Genomic DNA, 16,602 nt, shown 5'->3' with positions numbered 1-16,602 from the left:
AGTAGCCTGCTTCTGAAGTTGTTGGGGAAATAACGATTGGCTAAAGCCAGCAGGAGGTGCCTTGGTATGGTGGTTGTGCCTAGGCCATACAGACAGGCGATGCTCAGCCCAGTGCTGAAGGGCTGTGGGGCGGATGAGCCTGACGGGTAAAGGAGGGGACCCACAACAGTAAAAGCACATGGAGGGAAAAGCAGCTTGGTAAAGGAGAGCAGCTCCTGGTGTGTATAAAAATCTTGGTAAGAGAGCCTGTTGAACCTTGTGGAGTTTCTGGTTTTAGTGTTACTGTACCTTGAGCATGCGTAAAATGTGAATGTCAATGTCATGCACTCTCCCCCTTGGTACGCTCCTGTCAGCTTGAACTGCTATGTACCACTCTGCAAGAAAACTTGAAAGGTGAGGAAGGCTACCTAATTTGCCAGGGGGATTTGGCTCACATTATTTTCAAATTGATAAGACTGGACTACTCTTCCCCTCGCTATAGATCTGACTGCTTTAAAGGAGGCGTGGGAATCGGGTTTACTGGCCTGTTTTGGCTCTAAGGGGAGTCCTTGATGACCTGGGCTTCCTCAGAAATACGGCTGTGGCTGTGGATGGAACTATCACACCAAAAGCGAGTGCTGTTCTGTTCTGAAGGCTTGCCAGGGAGTTCATCTCCCTCCAAAAGAGGTTTATCTGTGCTGTGCAATGGAGCCAATAAACTAATATAATCAGATTAAGCTGTTGGTGGGAGGAATGATGATTGGATGTTCAAACACCCAACAAACTGCCTGATCTTTTGCCTGTGGCTGTGAGTGCACAGGCATCAGCAGTTCATCCCCACGGGTAGTAACCGAGATCATTTTAAGGAGAGGCTGCCATAGCCTTGGACATCTGGAGAAAGCCAGAACTTCCAGTAGGACTGTAAATGTCTTGGGTGGGGGAATAGTGCCTTTATCTGGGAAGGAGATCCAGGAGGTGGTCTGGTGAGTTAAGCAGTTGCCATCCTGGAGAACGAGTTGTAGCCCTGCTCTGCTGGGGTTGTGCTGGCTGGGGAGTTAGTGGAAACTTCTATGGGGGTGCATGGAGTTACGGGTTTGGTGTTTAAACACAGCTACAGCACAGAGCCCCGGCTAGCGGAGTTGTTGTACTTCCCAACTACAGAGCAGAATGCTGTAAAAATTGGAAGTATTTGGAGAATGAGACTTCAGGCAGCAGGTCTGGGTACTGAAGGACCTTACAGTTTCTGATGCCTTGAGCTCTTACTGTGCTCCATTCTGCAACCTTTTAAACATACCTTACTACCACATAGCCAGATGGGACAGAGTGAAAACTGGGGTCAGCTCTGCAGATCCAGAGCAGAAGAGCGGCTGTAAAACGAGCAGCATAGAAAGATTGACTGATTAACAACTCCACGCTGGCAGCAATGTTTAATTAAAAGTGAATATAGTGAGAAATTCTGGTTTCAGAGTGTGTTGCCCACCTTATTCAGGGTGGGGATAGAGTTCATGGGACAGGAAGGATGAGGAAGGGAATTAGGATTCATACATATTTCAAGAAGCTGAACTAAATCTGCACAGGTGATCGCAGTTCATGCATTTCCTAGTGTGTAATTCTTCACTCCAGGCTTTCTATATAGAGGCATTTTGCTGTGCAATTACAAGGTGATTTCCACAGCATGTGAAAATATCTGCTGTGTCATCCATACCTGGGGCTTGGGCTGTTGGCTTTGCTTCCCTTGTGTACTGTATTGTGCAACTGCCTGTAACAACTGTAACTCCTGGTCCAAAAATCCATCCCCAAAGCGTGCCGGCCCCATCACAGATCTCTTCCCTTCCAGCACCACTTATGCACAGGTGCTCTGACCTATTGATCTGCTCTGTGTAAAGCAGAGAAATACCAGAATGGGCCATTGGTTCTTACTTGTTCTTGGAAGATCTGGTCTTCCGCGCCCGTGGTAATGGTCACTAGAGAAAACAATGTTTTCAGTTACTGTCAAGCTTTAAGTTGTTCAGACTGAGCATAGAAATTTGGCTGTAAGAGCTGATGCCTGAGTTCTGTTAGTTGTTCTGGGAGCCTCTGCTGTCAGGGAAGGATTTCAAAACAGTTCTGTCAGCTGGCCTTGAAGCTTGTGCAGAGGTGTTTTGTGTCCAAGCTAGTGATGCAGATGTGATACTTCTATTAAAACATACATACCTTGGGTCCTTGTACCTGGCTGATGGATTAATTTAAGCTTGCTGAGATGTAGTCTTTCAACTGGGGAAGGCATTTGGCTGATTATTGTCCTTTGGATCTAGATGTACAGGACTGTATTCAGGCGTTTTCAGAAACACAAGGCCTGGATACTTCCCCCAGCAAGCTGTTATTTATTTAAATTGCAATTGCTTTTTCACCTCAGCTCTGTCTCTTGCTTTACTAATTTGTCATGCTTTTTTTGAAGGCATTTAGTATAAAATACAATACTGGAGTAATGCCTCTTTTTGGTAAAAACAGATCAGCTGTACAGAGCTGGTTGGAAATCCAGCCGTAAGACTTGATGTTCTTTAAAGAAACTCTTTCCTGTTGGTTGATCTGGCCACTGAAACAGTGTTTTCAGAGGTGATGTAATTACTGTATAGGATTGATCCTATTCTCTAAACAAGGCGAATACCTGCTGCTCACTTCCTAATGAAGCCCGAACATCCAGGTCAATGGATCTTTCACTATAGAACTAAATACAGGAACGGGGAGGGGAGTGACTGCCTGTGGCCAGTAAATACTAACTGGGGCTGTGTCCAAGCTCAGTGTTTTGATACACGCAGGGGCTTTGAAAACAACCTCAAAACTTTCTCCGGTGCCTCTCTGAAATGCCCAAATATGTTTAACTTTGGTTTCGTGCTCTTCAGTTTTTTTAGAATAAGCATATCCTTGTAATCCAAGTAAATTCTTTCCTGGCTCTGAATGTCTGTGCAACTTCAGTGCAAACTCATGAACTTGTGGGTTCCAGTACAATGGGAGCTGTTGTAGAGAAAAAAGTTTTGGTAGAGTTGTCATGGCTGAGCCCATCCTGCCTGGGTAGTCTGGAAATGTGACTTTAGAAGTGGTAATTGTTCTTGCCTTTGACATGGTTGAGGTTTAAGGAAGGTGGTTGAGTAGCATACTGCCTGTGTTTAGAGGCTAGAGGGTACTGGGTATGAGAGCAAATAAGCTTAAAAAATGTGCATAATAGAGCCAAGGTTCTAATCCACTGCTGTGGGGCCTTTGGGAGGATACGTTTTGCAGTTTGACAACATTAGCCAGTCTGTTTGAACACCTCTGTGCTTGATACTGGATACTCTGAATGTATGTAAGTAATCTTCAAACAAGCTACCAAAATCGGAACACATTAAGGCTGGCTTCAGGTTGCTTTAGGTGATCTTGAAAGATGCAAGGCTGACTGTGCCTTATGCCTCCCATGTCCAAGGGGATGTACAGATGCTATCTTAAATCCTTGGGATTTGATGAGGCTCTCCAGCAAGGCTGCCTCAGCTCCTCGCTGTATTTTGAGGTGCAGATGGCTCGATGTCACTTGTTGGCGTGTTCATAGTAGCCTTGTTAAGGCTTGCTCTTTACTTGCCTTTATTTCAGTTGTTGAGTCCCATCTCTGGTTCTTAAGTGCAACTTCCAAATGGATATTAGTATTTTGCCATTTACGTCTAGTGCTTCTAACTTTCCGTGAATGGAAAAAAATGGGCATAAACAATTCTTAATATTTGGAAGACTCTGGAGTGATTTAACTATATGAGAAAAAGTATTTGCTCTTCTACTGTTTCTCCCAGCTCTGGTGAGTTGATTCAGCTGACTGAAGGACATCAGGGAGCAGGTTTATGGGAAGCAGGGTGCTGGTAGATCAGCCAAACCAGTTTGTTTGTCCCTTCTGATCTAAATATAGGAAGCCTCCTTAGCTGGGGAAGGCATCCGAGCTGTGTGTACATCTGGGGACGTGCAGGGAGCCAGAGCTCGTCACTGCTGTGCCTGGCTGAGGGGCAGTGCTGGCCTGAGGCTTCTCTGGCTGTGGAAGGCTTGGTGCATAACAGAGCACACTGCCATTTGGAAAAGGATTGATGCAGTAACCTGTTTGCTCTAGTCTGGCAGGGGTTAACTGCTCAAACATGAGGAGAGGAGTAACCTGTTCTGGTAAATCATGGGTCTGGCCTTTTACTGGAACTTGCTGTGTAGTAGGAGCTGGCAGATCATTCTTACACACTTAAGCCACCAGTGTTCCTTACTCAGCTCTCGCTGGTCTCCTTATCGTGCACAGCAGACGTGGTTTTGTCTCTTCGTAATTTGACTCTTGCCTCATAGTATTTGCACACAGTAAGTGGCTGGTTGACTAGCGAGCACTGTTGATGCCTCAGCAGTCTGGTGGATGGTGCCCAGACAAGGATTTGGATGGCCTTCTAGGAAACAGCTGTTTGTGATCCTGGAAAAGCTGGCCTGATCCTTCATAACTGCTGAAATGGGAAATTCGGGCAGTTGGCTCATAAAAAGGGGTCTTTTGTGACTGAAGAAAGCTGGTGGTCTGCCTGGATCAGCTCTTTGGATAGGATCGCTTGGTTCAGTTTTGTCACCAGCATTATTTTGCCTTTTGCAATAGAGGCACCTGAACTCACACTCGTATTGAATTGACTTACTATTGTATTCTGTAAATAGTAGTACTAATGGTGTGATCTTACCAACACCTTCTATGGTTGGTTGGAGGAGACCAGCTCTTCATCCCTGCGTTCATGGCTGCTGGCAGAATGATCATTGCTGTGTGTTCCACCTGGAGATACCATCAGTTCAGTTGTGTGCTTAACTCAATGCAGATCAAGTCTTTTTGAGTGTATTTGGTACTTGGACTGTAAACACTGCCATTTGTATTAGTCTACTTAGTGCTTTGAGAACTAAATATATGAGTAATTTGAGACAAACAAGCTGATCAATGGATTCTGTAAAGTAAATGTCACTTTTGCAGGTGCTGGAGTGATTCTTAAGCTGCTTCAGATTCCATAAAAACTCACTGTGGGGTGCAATTGCTTTCCAGCTGTGCTTTTTGTAGCGTCTTCAGTGGGGAAGAAATATCATGGGAGAGTAACTTGAAACTCCAAAGGGTTCTTCAAATCCAGTTGCTTCTTAGTTCTTCCTATTCCAAAGCTTTTTCATTACTTGCAGATCTTTAGAGTTGCCTTGAATGTTGGTAAAATGCAGTGGGTAAGGAGCCTGTTGTGTGGGTGTTGTGTAATGCTGTTATCCTACGACAGCAGCTCCCTCAGTTCCAGTGCTCATCCCGTTAACAGAAAGGATGGAGCGAAAGCGAAGTGTCACCGAGGAGTGAAGAGGGGTGAACAGGATTTTACTGAAGATGATCAAAACCTTTGTGACTTTGATTAACAACCTCTTATCCGTGTTAGTTTCTTGCCTTTCTTCTAGAAAGGAAGAAATAAGTGAGGGAGCATTGACTCATGGCAAATGGGCTGTAAGGGCTTCAGTGGAAAAATTGGAAGTATGAAGAGCAGATCATTTCCGTCTTACTCTGCTCTGCCGTTTCAGATGGAAACTTTTGCTGCCTGGTCTGTCTTGCTCACTTGTTCTTTCTGTTTCGTAACTTCAGTCTAATATTGCCCAGCTTTTCATGGCAATTTGGGTACCTTTTGATGCAATTTCACCTCCCCAACACTCTTGATCATCTCTCTGGCTTGGAGCCTACACAAGTCTACTCTGTTCCCCCCAGCTCTGGCCTTGGACAGCGTTCTGTGTCCTGTCAGCTTGCGAAGATTTGGATCCCATCCTTGCAGATCTTTCTGCAGATCAGACCAGTCTGTGGTCTGTCTTGATGGATGTTATTTGCACCTAACATCGAGGACTAGGGAGTAGCTGAAATAAAAAGAGAGATAGAATGGGTTATTGAAGCTTTGAAGGGTTTTTTCAAAGCTCCTTCAATTACCTTGCAAACTTACAGGGATGGGTAAATTGCATTCTGGCTGTAAATTCTATCAACAGTGGTAGCATTCCGATCTCATCCAAATGGAAAATGCATTCAAAGAAAAGAAAACCTGAAATCCCTTCAAGCTTTGCTTGCTGCTTGAGGTGGGTTTTGCTTTAGCGTTGAGCAGTTGCTTCTGCATTTCATTTTTGAAGACTGCGTGATCTTTTTAACTAGTATGCAAAGATAATGAGCTTAATCACACTGCTTTGCCTCTGCTGAGTGGGAAGATGAAGGAAACCAATATGCCCACCTATGGGGGGTGTTCACTAGGGAGCTGAATTGCTTTCGTTAATGATGGGTCAGAGCAGTAACAGATGTGAACAAAACTGTTTTGATGCTTTGGACTCTTTAATTTTAGTCTTCACTCAGAAGCACAGGTAGAATGGAAAATGGGACAGGAGTTTAAAAATATTTGTATGCCAGATGCTTCTCATCTGTGTTAAGGGAAAGAGGGGTGTTTGGTGTGTGGCTGTTGGGTTCTGCTTACTCTGCTGTCCGGTGAGTATTGATGTCTATGCTTGATACTCAGTTCCTTTCTAAGCTGGAAATGATGTGACTTCATCTGGGGAAGTGTACAGTAGGGAAGACGTGGCAGTATCGACAAGAGAATTCTTCCCTGAAGATCAGCATTCCTCCTTCTCTCTGTACGTATTTTAAAACTTCCTATGAAGGAGCCACTGTGCAGTGCCCAGCCTTGGAGTGACAGTATTTGGGGCAGCTGTCCCAAGGCTCCCTCTGGTTTTTAGCCACAAGCGAGCCGCATCGCCTCGGAGGTTGGTAGCTGATAGTAGCCCTGTGTTCCCCTTCCTTCACACACTGAGAGTAGGATAGGAATAGTTTTTGGGGGAAGCAAGCTAAAATCCACTAGGAAGAGCTTCAAGGAGGACAAGAACAGCCCATAGCCAGTGTGCGAGCTAAGGCTGAGAAGGAAGCAGCCAAACACGAAGGTGCTGAAATGGTGAGTGTGTTTTAACGGTGGGAGAGAGGGCTCAGCCGCTGCAGAGCTGGGTTCGTGGGAACGGTGGTGTCATCCAGTCAGATGTGTACACAGAAAGAGAGGACTTCTACTCCGAAGCTGTGCTTGCATAATACTGAGGTTGTGACATTGTGTGGTGTAACCGATGCAGAAATGCTGTATTTCAGCAAAAGGAGGAAAACATACCTTCCAAATAGTGAGTTACCAGGAGAAAGCTTGGCTTGGTTTGGTTTGTCTGCATCTTTGAAGACAACTTTTTCTGTGACTGAAGAAAACTGGGATTTGTTTTTTTTATTCTCCAAAATCTTTTCCTTGATGCTTATCAAATCCTGCCTCTTCTCTTCTTGCTGCGTGCAGTCTTTCGGCTCAGAAACTGCAGTAACAAAGTTCCAGTCTCCTACTTCAACAAACATGTTGATTAAAACTTCTCAGGAGTGTTTTTCCCAGCTATTTGCCAATGTTTTATTTAAATAAATGTCAAGAAAAACACTGTCACAGCTTCATGGTATAATTTAGGTTGGAGCTCGTGCAACCCGATGCTCTGCTCAGCTTATGGCCAGCTGTGATCATAGAATCATGGAAAGGTTTGGGTTGGAAGGAACTTTTAAAGTCCATCCAGTTCCAACCCTCTGCCATGGACAGGGACACCTCCCACTGGATCAGGCTGCTCCAAGCCCCATCCAGCCTGGCCTTGAACACCTCCAGGGATGGGGCAGCCACCACTGCTCTGGGCAACTTGGGCCAGGGCCTCCCCACCCCCATCATGAGGAATTTCTTCCTAGTGTCTAATGTAAATCTTCTACATTCCAATTTAAAGCCATCCCCACCTTGTGCTGTCTCTGCGCTCCCCGATCAGGGGCTCCTCCCCAGCTTTCCTGGAGCCCCTTTCAGTACTGGAAGCTGCTCTGAGGTCTCCTCAGACCCTTCTCTTCTCCAGGCTGAACCAACCCAACTGGCTCAGCTTGTCCTCGTACAGGAGATGTTCTAGTACTTGGATCATTTTCATGGCCTCCTCTGGACCATACTAACAGTTCCATGTCCTTCTTATGCTCAAGATTCCAGAGCTTGGCACAGGACCTCCAGGTGGGGTCTCGTGAGAGCAGAACAGAGGGGGAGAATCAATTCCCTCAACCTGTTGATCACCTCCAACCTGGTGTTGGATGGGGTTGCTCAGAGGCAGGAAGAATAATCAAGGCGAGACTTCTGTGCTAGCCACAGTGCTTGCCTAAAAGTTTGAGAGCAGGATCCCAAGGAGATGGTTCAAAGCAAAGCTTAGTTTGAGTGTTCCCTTTTGCATCGTCTTCAGAACTGGACCCCTGTGACAGAGGCACTAGATGATGTTGAGATTTCCTTCAGCATCTGGGCTCCCTTAACCAAATCTGAGCTGAACTGGCTATGAGAACACGTCAGAGTAAGGAGCAAGATGGTTTCTTAACTAGACATAATTGACTTTGTAGGATTTACTAAAACAGTCCTGTTCTCTTTGCTTTCCTCGTGGTGCTGAATCTGTTCTGTGGGGATCAGAGGAGGTGATGCAAAGGAGATGGTGGGAGCTCATGGTGCGGGGGCTGCATCGCTGCTCTGGGGCAGCAGACCTAGGTGTGCTGGGCTGTGTTCCTTTGACAGTTCTACACCATCTCTTGGGATCCCTACCCCTCAAGGAGTTAGTGGTTGGAGGTGGTGGTGAAGCTCATAGTAATGTTTCTCCTTGCAGTCAGCTCTTTTTTTTTTCCTTTGGCATGAGGCGTTGACTTCGGAAGTGATAACATTTGAGGGGCTTATCTGTGCCTTGCAGCCCTGTGAGAGGAATGCTGATGAGTGTGTCCTGAAGGCTTTGCTGAATACTGGCAGGAATAAAGTAGAATTATTAATGCTTACATTGGAACACTTTTCTCCTGTTTTTAAACTTCTCAACAAAACTCTTGAGATTCAGTGCCTTCTTCCAAACCTCATTAAATTCAATAAAAAAGCTTGTTGCTGATTTTGCGAAGGTTGTTTCTTCTTGGATCTAAAGCACACAAATTAAGTCCACCTCCTGCTATCCTTCGTGTGTATCTTGCCTTTTTAAAAGCAAAGATGTGGCCAGAAAGCTGTCTGTGAATTCAGAGTTGCCCTGGAGTTGCATACTCTGCCTTTGCAGCTTTTTTTTGTTTAATAAGCAGCTCAGCGTTCCTGTCAAAGGTGACTTTGTTCTGCTAGGCAGCTGAGGAGTCCAACTTGTTGCATGATCAGGCTGGTGCCTTGCAGTAGAACTGGGTCCTTTTTGCTTTGTGTGCCGTATTTAGTTTTCAGCCCATAAAGCTTCTGGAACTGTCATTTGGCTTGATGGAAGGGATTTTAAAATAAATAAAAAGCTGACCTCTGTTGCAGGTAACAGAATGTTGCTTTAGAAAGCAACAAAATTGTATTTCGGGATCAGTTGTGGCTTTGAACAGCCAGGATCTTCCACAGGGTTGGCTCTGTTAATGCAGAGCATCTAAGCATCGCAGGTTTAAATGACATCTCAATGTAGATGTGTGCAAGATTCCCCTGGAGTGTCTATCACATGAAATAGGAGTTACTTTCCAGGCACATGCACATGCCTTGTGTTATTAGGAAGAGCTTCCAAGTTATTGTGAAGAGCAAATCTTCTGGTAGGCTGGGTTCAGGGAGTGCTGTTCCATCCATTTGGCTGCTTGCATGCTTTAGGAATGGTCTGATTTAGTCTGGAACTGTGGTGTTAGGGTTTGAGTATTTTAGAGTAGGCTTTTGTATCCCAGCAGCAGCTTGGATGCTGTAGAAGACCTCTGCATAGGAGTGAATCACAGCAGAGGTTTTCTCCCTATAATTTTTTTGACAAATATGTATTTGTGACACAATACTTCAATTGGTTTTTGAGGAAATAAATGTTTGTACAGCAATTGGAAAGTCAGAAAGGTGGGACATGGGAGGAATGGACTCATGAGCATTGCTGTTCACCTTGGCTTCTTTGCAGCTTTGTCCAAAGGTACCTAGGTAGTAACCACTGTTTAGGAGTCTTCATCTGTTTTCCTGAGGAAATAAAAGCTAATATCAGTGTAAAACTCAAAAATATTTTTGAAGATGGGTGCAAAAGCTGTTAGATTGTCTATAACAGAGCTCTCCTGGAATTGCTTTGAGACTGATTTCTGAACTGTTCCTTACCAGAAGAGGCCTTAAACAGCAAACTCCGCCTGTCAGGATCCAATCATTGGATCCCCACTTTAGGCACTTTAAGGTCTGGGTAGTTAGGAATTGATAGCAGTCAGTACTTTTTGGTTTGACTCTTTAATTAAGATGAACAAGGTAGCAGTTGAGTTTCCTGTATAAGTCACTTGCTGTTTCAGAAGTGGGGTTTTCAAATGCAAGTTTTTGTTTTAAAGTGGTGTCTTTTTCTTTGCAGTTGCCAATGTGAAGTGTTGGAAGAGCGCTGTGTGAAACTGTCTGGGGCAGAGGGGACTGTTTTAGCTGTTCTATCATCTCTCTTTGGTAAGCAACTTGTGTTACTTGGGTAAGACGAGCTGCCTTTTGAAGGCGGATTCTGCTGTTATTGCTGCTTACTCTTTTAAACAAAGCCTTTTCCAAGATGCTGACAAAAATCAGTATTATACTGAGCTGGGATCTACAACCTTTAATTATTAAAACAAAAGAATCCTGATTCTTAGTTGTACAGTCTTCTAAACGTGATCCTTTGTCCAACCTGTGCCTGTTCCAGAGCCATGTGCCAGTGCCTGTTGAAGGTTTTGAAAGCCCTTCAGGTACCTCTGCATGCAGTGCCAGGAAGGAGGGGAAACCTTGCTGTTGGGATTGGAATGCGGAAACAAAGTGTTTGTCCTTATCTCAGAACAATTTCCTTCCTCCTGCGATAGGGGAAGAAGTGTTCTCAGCCTGTAAGGGCTGCATCTTCTGCCAAAGCTGGGTTTCATTCCTGGCTATTTAATTCTCAATTTTCTAATGCTTCTTTCTCAGAATCTTTGGATTCCTGTCCAGAACTTCTTGGGCAGCTGTGACACAGCGTGTACAGAGCTGTGTTCCGAGACAGAGTGTCAGCTCAGTTTGATTTTGGTACTATAATAAATCATAGAAACATGGAATGGTTTGGGTTGGAAGGGACCTCAAAACCCATCCAGTTCTAACCCCCTGCCATGGGCAGGTGCGCATCCCACTGGATCAGGTTGCTCCAAGCCCCATCCAACCTGGCCTTGAACACCTCCAGGGATGAGGCAATCACCACTGCTTTGGGAATTGAAGGTCTAGACAGAGAAGGAAGGGGAACAAAGTGAAACGTTTGAGTATTGCCTTCTTCCCTTTTTCTCCTCCTATTTTTCTTTTTCCTTGCTGGAAGTCCAACTAAATTTAAATATATATGAATTTAAATGATCCTTTATTTAGATTGTCCTTTTTGTTTAAAGCCAGTGGCATGCAGCTGGTTATTATGTACATAATTTAGACCAGAAGGCACATCTGCAATGAAAGGTAATTAAGATGTTCCCATACTGCCTGAACAGAGTCTGAGGTTACAACCTTTATTGATCATTTATTCTTCTGAGCAGAACATAAGAGTGGAGAATCAACAAAGTCAACCACTTTTTTGGTCTGATTTAATCTAAGTGAAGCTACAGTTGAAAGGGCAGCATCATGAGATGATAACAGAACCTTTTTAGGCTTCAGTCCTGACCAAAAGATCTTATTTCTGACAATGTAAACAAGTTTCACTAAACTGTGTATAAGCTGCCTACTACTTATGTATGATCCTGTTTATAAGCAGGGTTCTGAATGTGAGGGTGCTTTTTATGAAGATGTTTTCTTGGTCAGTTATTACCTAACCTGTGTTTGAACATTTCCATTTCACTTCTGGGAAATGTTTTTCTGTCATGGAATTGCTGATTATTTTTGAGCTGCAGTTAAAGAAACTGAGAATTCTGATGCCATTTTGCAACTAATAAAAAAAGGATGGGATGGGTCGGCTGGAGAATGGATCTCTGCAGCGCCTTTGTGCTACTCTCACTTTGTGTCACACGGTCCTTCGGAGCAGCACAGTGTGTTATTGTGGGGAAATCCAATGGAGCAGCTTGTTGGAGTTGCCAGGATGAGGAATATTGTTCTCCCTTCCAAGGCAATGCTCTTCAGATGCAGGTCAGACATCCCTTTCCCGGCTGTTCCACCATCACAGTGCTCCTTTTGCTGTTCACGTGGCTGACCTGGAGGAGTTTCCTGAACGTACAGATGGAAATGGATTAGAGAGCTTTGGTACAGAAAAAAATGTGATGGCAAGTGTGGTTTCAGGGTGAATCCCTGCTGTTTTGGTAAAGGCTGCTGCTGAGAACAGTGCGTGATCCCCATCCCTGCTCCCAGCAGGGCATTTCCTTTCCCTGTGCTCAGTCCATTGATCATGAGGCCATAAAGGGAGTGGGATTGGCTTGTTGATGTGATGGAAGTTGAACGATTTATTTCAGTATATACACTGTTCGTCACATCAGTGCACAGTGAGGACGCCCTGGCCCAGGTTGCCCAGAGCAGTGGTGGCTGCCCCATCCCTGGAGGTGTTCAAGGCCAGGTTGGATGGCTTTTATTGGCTTTTATGTCCCTTCCAACCCAAACCATTACATGGCTGTATGATTCCGTATTTTTTCATACTACTTTCCCCAAATTCACCTTAGAAAGGAAGATTCCCATATTCATGTAAAAAGCTGAAGTCGTACAATTGCGGCTGTTTTGCAGATAGATGCAGCAGTTATGATAGGATAAGAAATAGTTCGGCAGTGGTTTGGCTAGTCCTCGCTGATGGTTTCTGCTGGATTTTAGGAGGACAGCTATAAAAAATGTTAAATGAGTTTTTTTCTCTAAACTAATAATGTTCTTATTAACATCCAGGTGATTGTATAGTCAACTTGTAAAATAAATGTATCTAATCTTTCGGAAGCATAAAAGGACAATTTTGTTACAGCACAGGGCCTAATATATTAAAACTTTTAATCAGTGATGCTAAGCATGCTTTAGATTTGTAATGGAGCTTATCTTTTTAATTAGGTCGGTGTTTCTTTGCTAATTGAAGGCATTTTCCAATATCATGAGGTATTTTTTATATGCAGAAGGTGTTACAGTTAGTGTTTAAAGCTCTCTCTCCAGGTTGTACATGAATTGTCTGGATGAATTGGTCTGGAAATATTTGGTGCTGATGCTGTTAGAGGTGGCTCTAGTGCTGGAGGAGCAGAACCAGTGCTGAGGACGAGGTGGCAGGTTGCAGAAGGCAGAGATGCCTCCAGCAGGTGCTTGAGGTCACCTCCTCTAGTGTGTTCCTCTTCATCTGTCTGAACTCTTCATCCTCTTTTGTCTGGCTGTAGGGCTGGCAGCTGAATGTGTCAGCTTAGTGTGACCATAGGGATGGAGATGATCTGTGTGAACCTTATGGGTTTTAAGCCCATCTTCTCTTGGATTGTTAGTCTTCGCTACACCAGGATATATCACAAAATTGGTTGAGTCTGCACCTTCCTTGACGGATGCGCTGTAAGGTGGGGTTGATTGGACAAATACGCTTGCTGCTGAGCCAGCTGTCATTTTCAGCCTGATGGAGCCAGAGGCTTGTGTCTTAGATCTTGTAGATCAAGGATAATGGTGCATCACGTAGCCTGAAAAACATGCATCAAGAGCCAAAGATTTGCAGCTGGAACCAATTGCATTTGGTAGAACCACTGAACCCCTCCTTTGCTGGTATCTTCATGTCAAGAGCAGACCTGGGTTTGGAAGATAAGTGCACCCAAACACGATGTACAGAAAACACCGAGTCACGCTGGAAGCAAGCACGAGCTCCTGTTTTGAATGCAAGGGCTGGAATTTTGTGGCCTTTAATCACTGTTATTTGTTAAATATTCTCACCAGTTACAGGGTGGGTTAGGTGTGAACCATCTTTCTTCTGCTTCTTTGAAACAAAAATGTTAAATACCTCTGCCTTTTTTAACCCAATATTAACAATACTGTCCTCATCTTGCTCTTGGTAGAGAGCATTTCTAAACTGCCTGCATTTCTGACAATGTAAAAGAATGTTCCTACTCTCCATTGTTCTTGAAGACATAGAAATTTCTATGCTGCTATTTTATCTTTCCTTATCAGCTTCCATAATTAATAGATTCAGATTGCTACTAGACTGCTTCTAGCTTCTGTTTTTCTGATTTGTTTAAAGTTGAGATTTTGTATCTACTTTTTGCATTAATTTTTGGTGAATTAGTGGCAGTTCCAGCTCAATTATGCTCATAATTTCCTCCTTTTGTATAGATAGAATCATGGAAGAAGGTTGAAAAAGCCCTCTCAGCTCATCCAGTCTAATCGTCAGCCCAACCCCACCGTGCTGACTGAACCATGTCTGTGTCTGAAATTTATCATTTATTCATGATAAATCTTAAAATCAAACTCTACCTCTTGCATTTGTTTTAGGCATTAAGTTCCTGGTAGGTTCCATTGCATAAACTGCAAGAGTGCTCTTTAATGTTGCCAGAAAATCTGCAGATAAGAGATTGGGGGATTTTTAGACAGCAGAGAGAGCAAGTCACTAGTGTACAGTGATTATTGAATCATGGAATGGTTTGGGCTGGAAGGGACCTCAAATTCCATCCAGTTTCACTCCCCTGCCTTGGGCAGGGACACCTCCCACTGGATCAGGGGCTCCAAGCCCCATCCAGCCTGGCCTTGAACACCTCCAGGGACGGGGCAGCCACCACTGCTCTGGGCAACCTGTTCCAGGGCCTCCCCACCCTCACAGCAAAACATTTCTCCCTAAGATCTCACCTGAATCTTCCCTCTTTTAGTTCAGTGATGCAGAGCTCTTAGAAAGGTTGGTGCAAGGAAACAGATGTTTTGATACATCCATGGATGTAGGAAATGAGTTGTAACTATAAAATGGGGAATTTCATCCATATATTCATATGCTGTAGTTGAATAAAGGTGACCTCAGGGGGATCCTCCAACCTGTGTTGCCTAATAGATCAGGCTGAATGATCGCAACAATCCTGGTGGGTTTGTAACCATCACTGTTTGTGAAGCACCATCTGCAACTGAACCTGGGAGAAAATTCAGAGTAATCTGGAAAGACAAACATGTTTAAATTGAAATTCTGTAAGCAGTGGTGTAATTGCTGCATGCAGACGCGTGTTCTCCCAGCAGCATATTCCAAGATGGTTTTTTAGAATGAACAGAAGGAGCCGGATGCATTTTGAAACAATTCTGTCTCTTGGGAGAGCTGGTTCATATGGGTTTCATCTTTTTATAATTACTGTTTGCTTGTACTTTTCTAATGGCTTAGTTCTCAGTCTTTAAAAGTCAATTTGTATTTATTTTCCAAAAGAAGATGATTTTGACTTCTTTGTGCTTTTCTGGTGTTCTAGATTTTAATAAGAAGTGAAGAAGAGCCTCCAAGTATTGTGAGCGAAGGCGAGGGTTCCTCCTCCCCTCCAGGGCCTGTCATGGTAAGCAGAAGGAGCTTGAGGGGTCTGTTACGGAGCAGCTTAGCTAAAAGCTGAAACTGTTAAAGAATTCATGTTCGCATGTGAGGCTGCTGAATTTTAAATGCAGTGTTTGACTGAGCTGATGCTTTGTCCTAATGCTGTTACAAGTCTGTGTCTTTTTTAATGATGTTATTAATCTGGCTGCCGGAAGGAAACTTGTGTCTGATATTATCTTTAGCTGTCTGAGTGCTTGTCTTTGAAAATTTGGTAACTTCAGTAAGTTACTGATACCTGAACTCTCCTAACACTTCATCCTGTTTGGGCTTGCACTGGTCACTGATAGCTTGCTATGTGGTGAAGAAGGCAGCAGTGACAGCACTGAAGTTAACTGTAAGGCTTTGTTTCTCAGGATGAAGAGACTCAGCACAGCCTTGAATGCATCCAGGCTAATCAGATTTTTCCCAGGAAGCAGCTGATCCGAGAAGATGAGAACCTCCAGGTAATCACCACGCTGCTCCTTGCCAGCTAAATCACAACAGCTCTGCGTGACCTGGGTGTTCCCTGGCCTTTCCTGCGGAATTTTCATTCACGATTGAGCACAGTCAGACAAGAAACACGTTTTTGTATTAAATGCTCATTTAGTTTTGGTGGGACAGGTGTGTGCTGGGTTACAGGAGATACCTTAGAGAGTCTGAAAAACACAGCCGTTACTTGTGTAGTGGTTTCAAGTGCCGGGTCATATTCCATAGTTCAGGACTCTTTGGATTTTAAAGCTACCACTGCACTCATTAAATCCTGTCACTGCTTCTCATTACTGAGAAGCTGAAAATCTTATGTTGCTCAAAATGGATGTTTGTGGTTTCTTAATTTTCCAGAGTTCTTTTTGAAATCAATTTAGTTTGAATGCTTTATCCATATAGACACTGATATCAACTGAAGAGGGAGTTATTTCATTTCAATAGCAAGTATTTTAAACTGATTTAAGCTCAGGTGGTGTAAAACCAGATGGTTGCAAGTTGAACGATTACACTTTCCACCAAACTCAGCTAAATTTGGTTTACGTCACTTTTTTTTTAATTAAACAGTTGCAATTTTTATGTACAGTGTAATTCAACTACAAGTTTTCTAACTTTCTAAAACAGTCGTGTGGGGTGTATTTCATAGTTGCAGTGAGAATTATGAAGCCAAAAATATGATTTGTCCAACTGACTTCTGTGTGTCATTTAGGA

General features: G+C 43.9%; 1 protein-coding gene across 5 annotated transcripts in view; it reads left to right on the top strand.

The window, feature by feature from the left end:
* MTMR3 (myotubularin related protein 3) overlaps positions 1–16,602 on the top strand; it is a 69,156-nt gene that overhangs the window by 16,530 nt on the left and 36,024 nt on the right. For all 5 annotated transcript variants that reach the window (XM_069870908.1, XM_069870907.1, XM_069870904.1 and 2 more), the window contains 3 exons: positions 10,339–10,424; positions 15,314–15,394; positions 15,783–15,872. In XM_069870908.1, the coding sequence (XP_069727009.1) occupies positions 15,392–15,394; positions 15,783–15,872 (93 nt within the window). In that variant the 5' untranslated portion in view covers positions 10,339–10,424; positions 15,314–15,391. The remainder of the gene's footprint in view (positions 1–10,338; positions 10,425–15,313; positions 15,395–15,782; positions 15,873–16,602) is intronic.

The sequence above is a fragment of the Phaenicophaeus curvirostris genome, chromosome 17, assembly GCF_032191515.1.
Source record: "Phaenicophaeus curvirostris isolate KB17595 chromosome 17, BPBGC_Pcur_1.0, whole genome shotgun sequence".
NCBI classification, from domain to species: domain Eukaryota; kingdom Metazoa; phylum Chordata; class Aves; order Cuculiformes; family Cuculidae; genus Phaenicophaeus; species Phaenicophaeus curvirostris.
This window is presented reverse-complemented; position numbering and strand designations above follow the sequence as displayed.